At 42.3% G+C, this 18,709-nt stretch overlaps 1 protein-coding gene across 1 annotated transcript; it reads right to left on the bottom strand.

Annotated features, from left to right (window-relative positions):
- Positions 1 to 1,497: 1,497 nt before the first annotated feature.
- EIF2S2 (eukaryotic translation initiation factor 2 subunit beta) lies at positions 1,498 to 16,542 on the bottom strand. The gene is made up of 9 exons (XM_083444082.1): positions 16,188 to 16,542; positions 12,891 to 13,071; positions 11,622 to 11,725; positions 10,196 to 10,334; positions 8,393 to 8,493; positions 6,298 to 6,446; positions 4,978 to 5,034; positions 3,304 to 3,389; positions 1,498 to 1,952 (listed from the first exon to the last, which is right to left on the bottom strand). The coding sequence occupies exons 1-9, from the start codon at positions 16,200 to 16,202 to the stop codon at positions 1,777 to 1,779; spliced, it is 1,008 nt and encodes a 335-aa protein (XP_083300208.1). The 5' UTR covers positions 16,203 to 16,542; the 3' UTR covers positions 1,498 to 1,776.
- Between the last annotated feature and the right edge of the window lie 2,167 nt (positions 16,543 to 18,709).

Below are 18,709 nucleotides of genomic sequence, written 5' to 3'. Positions count from 1 at the left end.
ACCACGTCACAGGCATATGAAGATTGAATTCTTTTGCCCCAATGCACACCACTTTAGTTATAGACTGAACCACATTTGCCATTTTAACAAATAGTTTGGAGATACCCTTTTTGATGCTCTTCTGTTTTGACCCTGCTCAATAATTTAGAATCATGAGCAAACTTGTGACCTCACTGCTCACCCCTAACTCCAGGTTCTTTATGAGAAAAGTTTAAAAAGCACCAGTACCGATACATATTCTTGAGGAACTATATATTCTCACTCCCTGCTTCCTATTCTACCAGTTACTGCTCCGTAAGACAATGCACCCCTTACTGCATGACTACAAGTTTACACTTACCTGGGAGTAAGTCCCACTGAATTCAACTAGAGTTGGTTTGGAATAAGCATGTGTAAGTTTGTGCTGTCAGGCATCTTTGTGGAGGTCTTGGACAGGTACAGTCTACTGGATCATTCATATCCACACACTTATTAATACTCATGGAGGTTTTTTTAGCACACTCAAACTGATAAAACAAATACAGACTGTGGTATAAACACACAAAGCTAATGGGCAGTTTGGTTTTTGTATCAGTACTCAATTCTTTTAACACACTATTAGGAATGGGAGGAAATTACAACAAGTAACTTGCAGGAAGCCTAGCAACAGGTGGTGATTGGCTAAGTTCTCCCTTATAAGCAGTAATGACACAGCAGTTTGTTGTTGGAGTGTTGAGTTTGGGATAGGAATTTGAATCTCGTCTCTGTGTATATAGTAGCTTGTACAAAGCTGTGCTTTATTCTACTGTATATAATAAAACTAAAGAAAAATCAAGTTACTGGTCAGCAAGTTCTGTTCCTGGTTGTCGTCCTGGAATTCACTGATTTGGCAGCTGGTAGCAAGAGTTATGGTTAAGATCCATCAACAAAGGGGAAAGGAAAGAAACAGGATCGATTAAGGTTTAATAGGTGTATTATCTTCTTGGCTTCCATTATTAAGTGGACGCTTTTGTTGAAATTGTGTGCAGAACACTTGGTACAGCCTTAGAATTTATTTTGAAGATATTGCTCTAGCACACATTTGGAAGCTAGCACTTGGTAGTGATAATGTGCATGTACCCTGACATGTTTCCCAAACCTTATGCATTAGTAAGGTGCCCTGAACTCATCTATATTAGCATACAGATGAAACTGAGCCCAAGCATGGACAGGAAACCCAACCCTAATCAATCCAGATTTAATCATAAATACCTGTGGGCTTGCTCCATGTAACTAGAATTTTTTTATATCCATGGAGTCATTCATCTGAAAGAATCTATTTTTAATGACAGAATATTTTTATGAATTTCATTCATTACCTTTTCTCACTTGCTACTATAATACTTGTTCCAAGAAACAATTTTTTTTAGAACACATTTGATTATTTGGAATCAGCCACAACACTCGCATGTATTCACAGTATTATTGTCGCCATAGCAGTCATTTTAACAGAGAAACAGAAAGAAAGCTTGAAATGAGTCACTGTTATAATAACTTTAATTTGTCTTGCATTTTACAGAATTCTATGAACAGATTAAAAAGCACCTCCTCTCATCACACTTGACAGTTGGTAAAATATTCAGTTAGCAAATGTCAACAGCTTGAGGATCTGCATCTTGCAAGAAATTCACAGACCAACCCAAAGCCAAGCAGCTTTTACAATCTTGTTTTAATACATTGGAAATCCACTCAGGTCGTAAGCCTGTCCAGCCTTTTGTGCCCAGATCACTTTGCAAAAATCCAGTGTCGACCAACCAACTAGTTAGCTTTGGCACGGAGCTGCGCTCTCTTGCCCGTGACAGCCTGGAAACCAGTTTTGATGCTGGCGACAGAGCAGCGCGAGTGGCAGGTCTCGCACTGCAAAAAATATAATCTGGTGTCCTTCTGCAAGATTGTGTCTGGCGACCGACATGTGTGACAGGTGACATATTCCTCTGGGGGAACAATTAAACATGCTGAATTAGCAACGAGAGATTAACCAAAATTTCACATGCTGAACTGTATAGGATGATTAGTTAATTTAATTGTGTCACGGCAACATAATTTTCAAACTGCCTAGGTCACAACACCAATTGTCTTCAAGCACCAAAGGTACTACTACAAAGAAATAAACAAATTATTTTGCGAAGACTAAAGTTAATAGCAGCTGTCTATTTGCCCCATAAACTTGTTTTAAGAGTTAATTACCTCTTCTCAAATGAGCAGTACTGCACACTAGCTTATTAATACATCTTCCTCGTATAAAGTTCTGCCTTAGGATGAAAGTACTAAAGAATCAACACTCCACGAAAAGTTCTATCTGCTTGCCCACTCACATTTAACCTATGTGCCACAGGATGGTTTGAGTGGTAGGTCTGGAAAGCAGCTCACAGGGCTCTGTGCAGATAAGTTAGTCAACTTTTTATCAATGGAACTCTGAACTGCCAAAGAAAAGAGAAACACTTTTTTCTCTGACAATTCAGAAATTGCTCCTGCTGCCGAAACTCGAAATGATCACCTTGAAAACGTTAATATGTTGCTAGCCTTATACTGGCTAGCAAAGTAGCCCAGCACTACCTATTGGACTATCGGTGGCTTTCCAGAATCTCAGGCAGAGGTTTTGCCCATCACCTGCTCCCCCAGTCCAGTTAACTGCGGATGCCGGAGACTGAGCAGACTGATGCCGGAGACTGAGCAGGATCTTCCACATCCAAAACTTCTATTTCTGTTACTGAGCTAGTTCTATTGTAAGCTAGCGAAAAGTCTGCAGTTGAATACACACGTTTTGTATGTGTGATATTCAAAACTCCTTAAGTTCACAAGAAGGGTTATTCATTCTACATTTCAGCTGAATTGTTTCAGAAACCATCTAGAGCCAAGGTATTCCAGACAGGACCCCTTTTCCCATGCTACTCAAGCACTCAGATTGATGCAATGTAAAGAGATTTTGATCTGAGCCTCATGTTGCAAATAACGCCCTTCTCAGTGTCCACCTGGTCCAAACACTACTTGTCATATGGCAACCAGTGAAAATACGATGGTTTCAGAAGATATGACATTTGCAAGTTGGTTGTATTGCTACTTATGATGATGGATCTGCTATGGTTTGTCCTCTTTTGAAAGTTGTATGATTTATTATTTTTCACGATTATTATCCACATAAAGGTGGCGTAAATATTTTAGTTAAAAATGTGCACATTTTAGACAATATTTGAAACTTTCTCATGAAGTTATCAACTTGCCTCTTTCATGTTAAGTGCTAACACAACACAGAAATCAACTTTAAATGAAGCAGAATATACTTACTGATATATCTTCTCAAGACGTTTTCTATCTGTTTTTGTTGGAATCTTCCTTTGATTACAAGCTGGTTGTTACCATCTATAGAGCCACTGATTTGAAAGAAGAATTTTATAGTTTAGAACTAAATAGCACTATCAAACAGAACATGTTTCTTTGGCTGCAAGCTTCCCTAATACTAATTAAAGCATATACAAACTAAAATTGCTGGGGATACCTCCATTTGTATGAAGGCAACAAACTTCATCACTTCTGCTAAAGCTGAACTCATTCCCAGAGTGCTGACAGCTTTGCAGCCAAAACCAGGCTATGCAACATCAAAAGGGACATATCAATGTGCTCAGGGAAGGTATACTAAATTTGTAAATTCTCTTAATAAAAATAATTCCAACATAAGATGGAGGTGGGGGAATCCCACCACAGCTTTACTGTGCCTGCTGAGTAGCTACAGAACATCATGAGATTGTTGAGAAAGAAACAGCAGACGGTTGGGATGGTGGAAGTATGTGGTTTAAGGGGAAGAGTTAACACTTTCCTTTTTCTCCTCTCCTTTCCTTCCTGCTGCAAATTGTTTTTACTTAGCTGGTATGGCGCACAAGAGAGAGAGAGAGAGAGAGAGAGAGAGAGAGAGAGAAGAAAAGCACAGACTAACAAAGTAGAAGTTGAAGCTAGCTGAGAGAGAAGACTAGGATGAAAGAATGGAAGGTGAGCAGTTTTATGTGTATCTTTTCTTCTATTGCCATTTACTCCTTTTTTTTCTCTTTCTCCAAGAGAAATAAGCAGAAGATGATAGACAAAGAAACACAGAACAAAAAAGAGTAGAGAGAACAGGTCATTTTCAAGTTAACACTGAGAAGTCACCAGGGAGAGAAGTGTGAGCTGCACATAAAACTCTAAGAGTTTAGTGTAGCTGGAAAAAGAGATCTTACTTTAAAAAAAAACACCAGGTCTTATTTAGTGCAATACAGTGGTACCTCTGGTTGCGAACGGCATCCGTTCTGGAGGCCCTTTTGCAACCTGAAAGGAATGCAACCCACATCTGCACGTGCCGCGATTCCCTGCTTCTGCACATGCGTGTCGTCATTTTGCACGTCTGCGCATGCGCGAGCGGCGAAACCCAGAAGTAACCCTTTCCAGTACTTCCGGGTTGCTGCGGGACGCAACCTGAAAACGTTCAACCTGAAGCAAACGTAACACGAGGTATGGCTGTACATTTAAAAATAAGCCTCATTTTCATTGTCCCCTTATAGCAGTGTTTGGGACAGGAAAGAGTCACTAGCAAAAGTCTTGCGATGATGTTCACTGTTAGTTTCCTATTACAGCTGAGAGGTTGTGCTGAGAGAATAACTTATGGCAGCCCTACAATGTGGTCTATTAATATGGCAGGCTAGAGGTGGGGCTGAAGCAGGTTTAGATTAAATGCCCTATACCTCTCAAGCTGCAGCAAAGGTCAACCTGCTTAAAAACAGACCCCTCAAACCACCATCCATGCCAAATCAGAACTGAAATATCATCTGAAGCTTCAAATCTAAATATGCAAAAGCAACACCTTTAATAGCAAGTTTACTTAACTTCCAGAAGAGAGAGAACAAATTTAAAAATAGTTTACCCAGAGAAGACAGCTAACACCTGCATTCAGGAAACACTGGAGTACACACTGCAGAAGTGGAAGGTGCTTACCTTGTACCCAATTCTGCAAGCAAGAAAGCCAAGAGGTGCTTTGGTTGACGATGTAATCTATAAAGAAAGAAGTTTACTGAAGGCAATCTTGCTTAGGGAAGTTTTTAATGACTGATGTTTTAATGTATTTTTAACCTTCTGTTGGAAGCCACCCAGAGTGGTTGGGGAAACCCAGCCAGATGAGCAGGGGTTGAAATAATAACATATTATTATTATTATTATTATTATTATTATTATTATTACTACTACTACTACTATTATTACTATTATTATTATGTTATGATCACAAACTATATATTTAAGGCACTTAGTACTAAGCAAATAGCCCATCTCAATGCAGTGATTAAGTGCTCAGTAATTTCTTCCACACATCATCATCTGACCTAGAACATAGTATTACCTAGGGTCTCTAAGGGCACATCTGCAAACAGGAGAAACTACCGTGGGCACTCACACTGCAACCAAGTACACATCATGAAGTGTTCTACTGACAGTGGAAGGGACCTTGTGGGCACCAGGAAAGGCCTTGACAAGTACATGTGTGTCCACAGGGTCAATGTTGATGTTCCTCAATGTAGGGATGTAATATGAAAGTAATACCGGGCACACACACACAAAGGTCAGGATATAAAACTTTCAGCAAAATCTGCCTGACGGGGACCTCTTTGAAGAGAGCAAAGCATCGGTCAAGAAAAAAATAGGGAAGGAGAGATTAGCAAGATATAAATCTTCAAAGTAAACACCAGATTGCTTCTATTTCAGCAGTAAGAGACTTAAATAACACGGAAAACTGATCTGACATTAGTATTCCAGTGCAACACAGACACTATTGGTTGGTTTCTGAAAGAGAATGCTTTCAGTGAAGACTCACTGAATTAGAATTTAACACAAACACACAAAGATGGTTTTTGAGTGGGAGGCTGGCAGAGACATCCAGTATCCCTAAGAGTATGAAAGGGCTGGTTTAATTCACAAGAAATTAGCTGGCCTTTTGTTTTGTTAAACACCATTGTGCTTCTGCGGAGCTATCCCAAACTCTCACCACACACCCAAGTGAAGACTCCTTCCGTGTAATAACCTTTAGTGGTGATGCATTAAGTTCAGTTCTTCAACTGTCTTCGATGTCTGACAAAGCTAACATCTTTGAAGTGAAGATGGTTCTATACTCGAGCCATTAATTCTTCAGTAGGGCTACTCAATTGCTTGCAACTGAGTTCCCTCCAGTCCATGCAATTAAATAACTATACAGCATGTAAGGATCATGGTTCCCCTCCACCCAATGCTGCACCCTGCTCCAAGTTGCAATACAGACAGACTTACAGTTTACAGATATCTGTGAAGTTGACAAATGATGTTTTCTTGGTTCCTACTCTTACAACTTGTGGAGGCTTCATGACAAATTTTCGTTTTTCACCAGCTACCATATCTGGATTTTTTTCTCGCATAATGTTGAAAACACGATTCAGCAACTGTAAACACATGGGGGGGAGGGAATATTTATAACTTCAGTCATGAACCATCTCTCACTTTATTGTTATCAAAAAAGCAAGGGTTTTCCAGTGATCATGTCAACATATTAAGTTTGGCTTTGGGGGTGGGGGTGGTGATAATGGGGGATTTTGATCTTCTGTGACGTGTTTTAGAACAGCCCTTCTCTCATGCTCTGGTGCATCCCACCAAACCACACAGAGGACAGCAGAGTTGCACTGGGGCTTTCAATCATGTCTACAGCTGTAAACACAGAGAGCCTATTCTCACACACCATTAAGTGTACAGAGAAGTCCAAATCTCCCATTTTTAGGCATATTTTGTGACAGGGAATTTCATTAGCACGAGCAGTTTCTGAGCTCTGGATGCAGTACTGCGCCTAGGATTTCAGATTAAAACTGCAGAGTGGGGAAAAAGGAGGACCTTTTTCTGCCTCCCCACTTCCAGCTACTCTCTGAAGCCTAGAGAAGAGGCCCTCTTAAGAATTTTAGGGGGGTGGGCAAGGGAAGGACTAGACCATGTGAAAAATGAACACAGTATTTTAGCTGCAGTTCATTCATTTTCAGCTTTGTATTCTTGTACTTAAAAAAGTGCACCTAGACCATGAGTAGGCAAACTAAGGCCTGGGGGCCGGATCCAGCCCAAACGCCTTCTAAATCTAGTCTGTGATGGTCTGGGAATCAGCATGTTTTTTACATGAGTAAAATGTGTGCTTTTATTTAAAATGCATCTCTGGGTTATTTGTAGAGCACAGGAATTGGTTCATTATTATTATTTTTCAAAATATAGTCCGGCCCTCCACATGGTCTGAGGGACAGTGGACTGGCCCCCTGCTGAATAAGTTTGCTGACCCCTGACCTATACATTCCATTGTTGGGCACATAACCTACGTTTAAGGTACCATTTAGCTCCTTGCTTTCATATCTCGGTTTCTAACACTGGTACAGAGAGGTCAGTGGCAGAACCAGTGGCTGTTATGTCCTCTGCATGTTAAACACATGGAACCAAGCTTTTAATAGCAGTGACCAGACTCTTGTTTTAGCTCCTCAGAGAAAAAAGTAATAATGTCTCCAATGAAACAATAACAATTTATGTCATATTGCTTCCTTTTGCTTTGTAAAGTGTAGCAAGGGAAGAAGTAGGGCTAGAAATCATAACTAAAGGCCACAAAAAGCAGTAGTTCCCAACTATACTCCAAGAGGTTGGTGTAAGCTCTCCCTGCTGGGCAAATCTGAAGACATCAAGAATTAGGAGATGCATTTCAAACATATTGCATCACTGCTACTGCTTCCTCAGCAAGTCCCACTCTGCATTTTCAGAACCACAGATTGCAGTAAGTTATTTTATTTCTATTTACTGATAGCAAGTGCACGTGTTTCTGGGCAGGAGTTAGGGCTGAACAAGGAATGCTCTTTGCCTTAGGGAAGGGCAGAACAGGCCCTATTCACATCAATTGTTACTTTAGTTTAACACCATATTCAGTCCTCTATGCCTCAGCCCCTATATTTCATTCAGAGCTGTGCTGACAGGCATGCATGTTGCTTTAAACATGAGAAATAACCTTATTCTTGACCTTTTTGAATTAAGTGTACAGGAGTAGAGCCCACTCTTCTGTTTCCAAAACATATCGTTCTGTCACAGGGCAACTGCTTGTCCCACAGGAAGCATGTGACTTCGATGAACATAATCTTCCTGGCCAGCGTTAAGAACTCTCACTGAAGTGTATGTGAATGTACTTCATGACCTCCTGATTAAAGCCCTACAGAAATAATTCATTCTTCTTTGTTCATGCAACAACAGCCCAAGTTTAACAAAATGCACCAAGCCTTATATAAATCGAAAGCAATTTTAGGCTATATTTGTTCACATGCCCCCCAAAGAAGCTATCAACAGAAACAGATTAGTAAGAGGCATATAAACTATTTACCTCATCATATGTGTAGTCCCTCTCTGAGCCTGCCCATGCAGGTCCGGACTGAGAGCTAAAGGAGATTCCATCATCTTTTTTGCTGTCTTCATCCTCCAATGCTGTAGAGTAAGAAATATACTTGAGATCGAAGGAACTGTCTTCCAGTTGGTCTTGGACAAAGTGTCATTTACTTTTACAAAAGTGGGATACAAAAGAAAACTTTAAACCAACTAACAACAATCAGAAACTAGTCTTGAAAGTTAAGGGATCATCTAAAGTGACACTGGATCATTCTGGAAGGGAAACACAGCTCTCCCTTGTCTTCCCGTGGAAGTGTTTGGCATATGTGAATAGCAATTAGTTTTACAGGGGGGGAAATGAAAATGTTCAGATTTGCTAAATCAAATAAAAATGGCACTCGCATGATTTGTGCACAACTGTGGCTTATCATGAACGAACAAGCATGCTGATGTTTATTTAGAAATCTGTGGCTGCTTTGCTCCTTCCTCTGGCCCTGCTGCTGCCGCACTACCAGGAACTAAGCCATGGTTTGGCTTAGTAGTTTGTGCAAACCCAGCGTGATGGTTTGTTCCCCCTAAACCAGGCATGGCCAAACTTGACCCTCCAGATGTTTTGGGACTACAACTCCCATCATCTCTAGCTAACAGTACCAGCGGTCAGGGATGATGGGAAATATAATCCCAAAACACCTGGAGGGCCGGGTTTGGCCATGCCTGCCCTAAACAAATCATGTGCATAAGAACAAACCTTGCTGCTTTGTTACAACTCATGGTTTGAAGAGAGAGGCCACGAGTGCAGATGTGCATGCAATCTAAATCCACAAACAAAAGGGGAGAGAGGAAGGGAGATGCAATATTGTCAGCTTTTCTCAAGAAACTCCGGGAATTTTAACTCAACGTAACCTCGGTGTCTCAAAAAACAGTTCTCAGTATACACAAAAGAGTCTCAGGGTTTCCTGGAGAAAACTGTATTAAGGCTTAAGTTTATGGTTATTTTAGATACAGACAACGACTGTTTTAGGCGTGTCTACTATGCATGCAACAGCACATTGCTCTGAACCCAGAAGTGCCCCAAAAACGGCACAAAAAGGGGTGGTGTGGGGCGGCCTTACATGGGTCCCAACAACACATGCACAGCAGCAAATCAGTTGCTGCCTGTACTAGCTTTGAAGAAATGACCTCCCATTGTTTTGATCAGGGGTCAGCAAGGTTTATCTTGCCTGGGCCGGATCGGTCCTGTGGAGACCCCTGCGTGGGCTGGATTGTGTGTGTGTGTGTGTGTGTGCGCGCGCGCGCACCTGCGATTTCCAGCGTGTGCGCATGCAGACGCGATTTCCAGTGCTGCGAAAGTGAGTCCACGTGCCGCACTGCCGGTTTAGCACAGCCCGTGAGTGGGCGGCTCAGTTCCAGGGCGGCTTGTGGGCTGGTCAAGCAACCTCCGTGGGCTGCTTCCGGCCCATGGGCCTTAGGTTGCTGACCCCTGGGTTTTGATTGGCAACTGAAAGTGAGATCCCATTGAGAGTTTCAAGAGTTCCCCCTCCCTTCATGGGACCCCACTGGAATTCTGAGCAAGCAGGAAGAGAGGAAGGGAGAGACATTGAAAGAAAATATCATAGAAGGAAAGATGGCTGCATAACTATATGCTGAACTGTATGGTGAAGTTGGAGCTATTGTGGAAGTAAATGTTATGAAAGACAACTTTTCTTCCACTCTACTAGGTGTGAATATGTTTTGTTCCGACAATTAAAATTATTCTTTCACTCATAGCAAACACACACAAAAAAGAAAAAAAGAAAATCACCTTCATCTTTATCCAATATGTCATCCTCATCTGGAAACTTCACAGTCTTCTTCTTCTTCTTCTTTCCAAGCATGATATCAAGGTCATCTTCTGCTTGTTCTGTGGCTACCTCTTGAACATCCCCCTCAATTTTCAGTTCCTTTAACATAATGTGGAAGGGACATAAAATAGCAGGCATTTATACAAAGTAACAGCAAAATTAAAAGGCTATATCCAAAAGTGCCACTCCACTGAGAGGCTTCATAGGCCAAACAGGAAGGCCATTTGCTGCAATTTTCTTCCCCTCAGCCCAATTCTACTCCACAGGTTGAGGTACCCTCTCTAGAGCAGATTTAGAGGGGAGGGGAGGGAAATATCACCCCAAATGGCTTCCCTTCCCATTCCACCGGCAGAAGTCTTCCATTAGTAGCATGGCATCACTGGATGCAAACCAGAATATGGCAGAGTTCTAAAATATGTAACATGCTCTTCATGAAAACTGAGCCACCATTATCTACTGAAAATTTGATTCTAGAGTTCCTTTTCTCAAGTATCTAAGTGCTTTGGTACAAGTGATTCTTAGAATGGATACCACACACTGTGACTGTATTTTTAAAAAATTAAAAGTGCTTTATTGCCTACCCTTTGAACAGAATAACCAGGGTGCCTGGTGGCTGCTAGTTTGTAACTCTTGAGTGTACATAGTCAACAGATCCCAGCTGGTGCAAGGCATCATTTAGGAAGGAACATAGGATAGGCTAATGTTGCACAACAAACAGTGCCGCATATGGCAATTACAGCAGCAGAAAACAGCAGAGTACAACAGAATCACATCTCATGCACATTTAACTTGCAGCATTTAAACTAAACACAGTTGAAGGCTGGCTGGTTGAAAACCTGCAAGTTAAATGCGGAGCCAGAGCAAAGAGAAGCAAGGCAGAGAGGTTAAAAGGTGGCAGTGGTGGCAACCAAGTGGGATGACATCAAAAGATTAGACAAATTAATAGAGGATAAGGATCTCAATATCCACTAGCCACAATGGCTATGTTCCACCCCACGGTCAGAGGCAGTATGCCTTTGAATACTAGTTGATGGGAATCCCAGCATACTGTTAAGATGCTTTTGCTTAACCACAGCTTGCCATATCATTGCATTACAACTCTTCACCCCTGTGCCAAAGAAGGTTCATTCCTGTCATGCTAAACTATGGTTTAATATTATATCCACACCAGTCCAATGGGCGGTAGCCAATGTTTTTGCACCAAGAAAAGGAAAGGTATTTTTCTGTGAGCTCAACTTCATGGAGCAGAAGTATTAGATATCACCAAATATATCTAGAGCTACATGATTTAACCAACTAAACTTCTACTGGACTGATGCTGTATAAAATATTTAGTCAAGAGCAGTAAGGGAAAAGGGCACAACTGAGTAATTTTGGAAGACTGACCTTTACACCCTCTTCAGCTTCGTCTATGTCAAATATCTTTTTTGTTTTCTTCTTCTTCTTCTTTTGATTGAAGAATGTTAAATCGTCTAAGTCATTTGATGCATCTGAAAGTCAAAAGCAACATTACAGAGCAATTATATTACAAAAATGCAACACTGAAATATATTCATCAATATCATGTATGCAGCAACAACAATTCAGGAAAAATTCTCCAGACCTTTCTGCACCCAGCAGCAACATTTCAAGATTAGTGGAAATCAGCTTTAGCTTAGCTGCCGTGAAATGAAGTGATTGTGTGAACGAAGTAATCTGTTTGAAAAAATATTGTGCAATACCTTAGCAATGTGTAGAAAGTTGATCAATGGTGACTTCTGAAGATGCTATCACCATTCATGACTGACATAGTATCTGACTAAAAAAAATCAAAGTGTGCTACTGAAAGTATAAACAAGAACTGGTTCCCAGTTTTTTTAAAAAATAGAGCCTACATTTTAGCTGGCATGACATACCACAGAAGGTAGGGTTTATTGCTACACGCCATTACTTTAATATCTGTAACAATGTGGGTAGGAAGTGAAACTGCTGGGTTGCTTTATAACCTGTTAATTATAGGAAAATACCAATCTAACCAGGATTCTTATGAAATGCACAAAGTAAGCTTGTAGCCCAATCCTTTAAAAGTGCTACAGAATTAAAATGCTTACCGATGAAGGCAGAAGGCTGGCATAAACAAGAGGGTTAGAATAGACTGGAAGGGTGCAGGTGGCTGCAGGAGAGGAACAGGAAATCTGTTTGTGCAACATTGGGTTTGTCATATGTAGCAGATGGGGGGTCCCCAGGGCTGCAATCCTATGAATTGATTTCAGTGGATTTGGTGTACCTAATTTTGCATGTGAATAACAGAATTAGGCCCTTTGCTTCCTAAATTCAAGGAAGTCATGGCAGCAAACATGGGGTTATCCCATGTAAATTTAACTACTGCAAGGCAAGGTGGATTTAGTTACCGTATACGCTCGGGTTGCGAACGTGATCCATGCAGGATGCACGTTCACAACCCGCAGCATTCGCAACCCACAGCGGCACGTCTGCGCACACGTGCGTTGCGATTCGATGCTTCTGCACATAGCGCAATTTAGCACTTTTGCGCATGCGAGACTGCCGAAACCCAGAAGTAACCCGTTCCGGTACTTCCAGGTTTCGGGGGGTGCGTAACCCGAAAAAACGCAACCTGAAGCGGCTGTAACCCGAGGTATGAAGATTTTAGTTTACCTTTTCTCCTACTGTCCTCTTCATCTGCTTCTGTGTCTTTGTCTTCCACTGGCTCTGGCTCCATTTCTTTTGTTTCTGATAACTGCATTTCTTCTGTCTGAGCATCTCCTCCTTCTTCATCAAGCATAAAGGGCTTCTTTTTCTTCTTCTTCTTCTTGCTCATAGTAGGATCAAAAATCATCTACAACAAACAAATTTTCTTATGCAACTTTAAAACTAATTTTAAAACAGTTCTCCAGCTTAAGCTAGTTTACCACATATTTAAGCAACCAACATTCTATTAAAGTTAAGATTTCCACCATGAGCTGCAAGGAGTTTCATAATTTGAACCAAGGTGGGGGTGAAGATGCTCTACTATCTTGCAGAATTTGAGGTTTAGTTTAACAGGTGTGTTGTTGTTTTTTAAAAAAGACATTTCAAGATTTCTCTAACAGATATTGGTTTGGTTTGCACATCACAATAACCAGCAATTTGTCTTAAACCATGTTTTAAACATAAAAATGCCTCCCACAAGCCACAGCATGGCTTCTCTGTCATCTGAACCAGGACCAGGACTTGCTTGAAACAAACCATAAGCAGTAAGGCATAAATAAACCAATAACAAGCCTTGGTTTATTTCTGACTTACCACTTGTTGTGTTTGCTCCTGCCAGGCAGGGAGGAAACAAACTAGAGGCCAGCACTTAAACAAATCATAAACAGTAAGACAAGAATAAACCTTGTTGTGGTTTCAATCATTTTTCAGACATATGAGATTAGTAAAATAAGGTAGTCCCATCATGTCAGCTGGTTAAACAGAACTAGTTAGGAATTTAGACCCCCAATTAGAGTTTCCTGCATGTACAGTTCAGTTCCCCATAAAACAAATCTATATACAATGCACCTATAAAGACAAAAGATATCCAGTATTTTATATGCTTCTCTTATTATCTTTGGCAGTAAAGCAATATCTCAAGAATCTTCTCTGTGCCTTAAGAATTAAACTAATAGTCTCATTCTGACTAGTTCTCTCTCCACAATAAACTTGTTCGCCTATTAAATGCATTTTTGGACTGCTTCCCCCAGCATGCACTGCAATGATGAGAGCAGGATGAGTGTTTTCCCTTAGTATCCACAATGATGCTACAGATTGGTTCTTACATTATTGGAAGACATGCAAGTCTCATGCAGAAAGAACTGCATGTATTTCATAGCTCTCCAAATGATTTCAACATTTTGCCAGATACACTGATAATAAACCAACATGCATATAACCCTTGTGACATTTTGATTGGTGTTACTGTGAATTTGGTCTTTTTCTGAGCAATATTTTAAATCTATATTATGCAGATATTATAGTTTGCAACCCAGGGATGCCATGAATGACATCAGCACATGCATCACATACTTAGCCCAGGAACTTATAAAAACAGCTGTAGTGATTATTCCTTAAAATATTCAGAAAAATGATGGGCTGAAATAGTCTTGACTCATCAAGCTAAAGTGAGAATTCTTCTGGGTGGAGAAAAGTTTCTAAATAGCCAGGTACAGTTCTTAATTTCTAGATTATGTAGGTAATGTCACCTTAGTACATTATAGTTAAGGATACCCATTTAAAATGGGCTAACAAGTGTTCACAAACAATAATTATGAGATAAATCCACTGAAGGCTCTATTCTGTACTGCACCTGCAGTTTTCGGGTGTAAACCATGGGTAGGCAAACTAAGGCCCGGGGGCCAGATCTGGCCCAATTGCCTTCTCAATCTGGCCTGTGGACGGTCCAGGAATCAGTGAGTTTTTACATGAGCAGAATGTGTCCTTTCATTTAAAATGCATCTCTGGGTTATTTGTGGGGCCTGCCTGGTGTTTTCACATGAGTAGAATGTGTGATTTTATTTAAAATGCATCTCTGGGTTATTTGTGAGGCATAGGAATCCGTTCATTTCCCCCCAAAAAATATAGTCCGCCCCCCCACAAGGTCTGAGGGACAGTGGACCAGCCCCCTGCTGAAAAAGTATGCTGACCCCTGGTGTAAACCCTAGCACATCTCTGGGTTAGAAGCTGCACAATGCCACTACCACCATAGAAAGGAGTGGAAAAGCTCAACCATCTAATCAACAAATCTTAATAAAAACAAACCATCAATAATTTTATTCTGCACAAAAGACTAGGTACCTAAATTGATTCAAGACAGCCAGCTTGCCTTGATCAGAACATAAAATGAGGAGTTTAATTCTTCCTTACTCCAAGCAAGATTACAAGCTTAAATCAATGCTGTTAAGTATGCCAATTCTTTTCAAGTCCATTTGTTTCACAAGGTCCAAGAGTCATTGACTTGATGAGCTTCACAATTAATTCTAAACCTGAATTTCCACAAAACGTTGTTTGGGACTCAAGCAATAAACTAGCACAAACACAGCATGCAAGTATTACACAGGCACAATTGTCCATGGTACAAAAGGATGAGAAAGCCCAGCCTATGGAAGTGGGGGTAAAGAGAGAAGAGCTCTGCTAACTCTCTGAACAAAAGCACAAGATGTGTTGGCTGTACTGTACACCTAAACACATCAAGTGTGGTTACAACGGTTTAACACCAATTAAAGAGGCAGGGGTCTTCCCCATCAGCACAGAAGTCGGGATAAAGCACAGGGTATTCTAATCCACACATTACGTGATGGCGAGCATAGGCCTGCTGTGAAACGTGCACTTCACTGGCGCCCACACCCAACGCTTCCAGCACCTTTACACATGCTTGTAACCAAGATGGCTGCACTCACTCTTTACGTTTTATGGCAGAGGCTTTTCTCTTTAAAAAAAAAAAAATTTAAAGGCTACATGAAGTCACCCTACACCTTTCTATTAAGTGTACACGCATGAGCCAATTCGCGTTTGATGTAACGTGTGAAGAGATTCTGAGCGCTGATTTCTCAGGAGCGGAAGGGAAGGGAGCGAGCTCGTGTCCTCGAATAGGCATCGAATTAGCCCCTGAAGAAAACGGGATGCTGGACTGGACGGGCCTGTAGCCTGGATCCAGCGGGCCTCCCTTTTATGTCCTGATCCGTGGAAAGTGAGAGGAAGCACCTCGCTGCCCATTGGAAGGGACCAACAAGCGCCTCTCCCTAAAGCGACTCGGGCGAGGACGGAGCGACCTCCGTTCAAGCCGGAGGAACCAGCGCGACACGAAGCAGGCCGGGCAGGGGAGCCCCCAGCCGGGCTCCGGCCAGGGCGAGGGAAGGCCTCAGGCCTGGCTCCTCACATGGCGGCGGCGGCGGCCACAGCCCCGCGTCACCCGCGGCCTAGGCGCGCCCGGGCCCTCACCTCGTCTCCCGACATGGCTGCGGCTCTCGCCGGCCCTCAAGGCAGAAGCTCGGAAGGGCTCGTCCCCGCTCTGGGTGGCCGCAACGCCGCCGGCCAAGTCAGTCGCTCCGTCTCCCAGGCGCCTCTCGCCTCTCTGCCCACCTCGCCGCCGCGCTCAGCTCTTGCATCAGCAGCAGGAGAAGACAGGAGACAGGGGCCGGCTACCCCGGATGGACGCATGCGCAGCACTCACTCCACGCCCCGCCTCGCCCGAGCCTCTCGGGAATCGTAGTCCAGCCGCTGCGCAAGCGCGGCAGGAGTCCGGGGATTGGGACTACAGCACGTGTTGCTCAGGGGATGAGGAAGTCGAGCTGGTGAGGTCACAGGCAGGCAGGGCGGGGCTCTGCGCGCGTTAGTCGAGCGGCAGGCGCGCCACGGGGGGCGGGGGGAGTCCGCGGGGCGGACCCGGTGTTTCTTTGGCACGTCGGAATGGGCGACGGTATCCGTGTTATCAATCCGAACATTTCGCCGGTCGAAAATGCACGCAGTCTTGTAAGGGGGTTGTTACCCACGTGGGGACTTGAGTGCTGGATCTATTAAGGGAGCCCGAGTTGAAATCCTGATCCTCACTTTTGTGCCCCCCTGCGCGAGTTGGAGGGAGGACAGGGTGTCATTGTCTTCAAAAACGATGCTCAAGGGACTTGTACCCACCCGCTGCTTCTCTTATTTCTGCTCTGCTCATTTATATTGCAATACCCTAACCCTGAAATTGCTTCTGGAGCAGCGTGTGGGAGTTATCCAGCCATGATAGTTTCTCTTACTATTATAATAAAATATTTGGAGATCGGATTTGGCCCTCAGTCCTTTAAGTCAACTACCTTTAGCTTGGGGGACACAGATGGTTCGTAAATAAATTTGAGCCTTCTTCCTCTGCTCCCTTTCATTTAAATAATGTGAATATTTAAATTCCTTCCTGTGACCTGGAACTGGATTGGTTCAGATGTTTCACAGCAGTTGCATATCCTTTGTTGTCTAGTTCCAAACTTCCTTCCTCACAGGCTGTGAAATCAGCTCTTAACTTCAAAGTGCTCATCTATACCTTTGTCCACTGGCAGAGGGCACCCTTACAAAAGTTTTCCAGACACAAGTATAATTAATACAGAGAGAACCAAATAATTGCCGACTTCATTGATGGATATGCATAAAGCATTCCTAAGCCAAGTAACCATGTACGAGCAATCCTCTGCCCTCTTTACAAGTGGCCCTAGAATCTCAGTTTTGTATGTTCTGTCAGAAGGGCAGCCAAAGAGGAAAATAATAGTACAAGTGCTCATAATATTCCAATTCAAAAATCTGCAGAGCTCATGCACATGCCTCAGTCTCCTCTCCAAGTACATAAGAATAGACGGAAGTGGGCTTTGGCTTGTATAGCAGGACTTCCCCATCCTCTCCTCCCCCTGTGGCAATCATGCACCTCCCAGATTTGCTCTGGGTGGTTCCCTGACCCTCCAGGTCAGATTTGGGGGGTTGCATGAGGTGCAGGGGGAGGAGAGGAAGGGAAAGTCCTATTGCCTGAGTAAAAATTTGTTCCACTCATGGATAGGGCACTGTTGGATACAGTCCAAAGTTTTCCAAACCAGATTGTAATGGTGGCACAATAAAGGTTGCAACCACACAAATCCAATGTGGATCAATGAGAGTCCATTGCCAAGCAGAATTGGATGCCCACAAGTGTTATGAGAAAAAGTTGAAAAAGTTTCAGGTGAAAAAGTTTCCTCAACCCACCTTCCCCATGCCATGCATACTTTTAGAAACTTCTATCATGTCATCTCTTAACTCACCTTTCCTCTAAACTGCTATGTCCCAAATGCTGCAACCTTTCTTCACAAGAGAGTCATTCCAACCCCTTGATCATTTTGGTTGTTCTTTTCTTTCTTTTTTAAAAACACACACATTCATTTAATATTAAAACAAATCGTAACAACACATTTCCCACAAAATCAAAAGTTACACTACAGCTTTGACTACTGCCATAATGCCACAGAACAATGGGAATTGATTTATCCTTTAAAGGTTAAGTAGCAGAAATATAAATATTGTTATTGTTGTTATCATTTTCATGTGTATAATGGTTGTCTGCTAAAACACAATAAACTGACTTGACCACAGAACTATCAGTCCTATCCTCAATCCCCCATCCCTGTCATGTTGGTGCTTTTCTAAATCACATATCCCAGCCTTCCCCAACATAGTGCTTCCAGATGCTGTGGCCTACAACTCCCGTCAGCCCCCACCAGCATGGCTTTGGGATCCCATGGTGGCATTCCTCAAGCTGCTCTTTAACGCCCTTCAGACACTTTGGTTTCTTCACCAGAAGCTCTGTAACAAAATACATTTCCAACTATTATCCAGGATGCAAGTCATATTCGCCAAACTGACCCCAGATGAACATTTTCAACCACAGTGCTGAAAAAATGATTAAATAATGAGCCCTCATTGAAACCATTCATGGCAATTCTTAAAAGTCCAGGGGAAGAAGAATG

Source organism: Podarcis tiliguerta (assembly GCF_965153285.1).
Source record: "Podarcis tiliguerta genome assembly, chromosome: 6".
Lineage (NCBI taxonomy): Eukaryota > Metazoa > Chordata > Lepidosauria > Squamata > Lacertidae > Podarcis > Podarcis tiliguerta.
This window is presented reverse-complemented; position numbering and strand designations above follow the sequence as displayed.

Excerpts from the sequence above, each read along its gene's own strand:
- EIF2S2 (XM_083444082.1), bottom strand. Across the intron at positions 11,726-12,890 it reads AGAGGACAGTAGGAGAAAAG|ATGCATCAAATGACTTAGAC; the intron begins GTAAACTAAAAT and ends TTTGACTTTCAG. Across the intron at positions 1,953-3,303 it reads CGTCTTGAGAAGATATATCA|AGGAATATGTCACCTGTCAC; the intron begins GTAAGTATATTC and ends TTGTTCCCCCAG.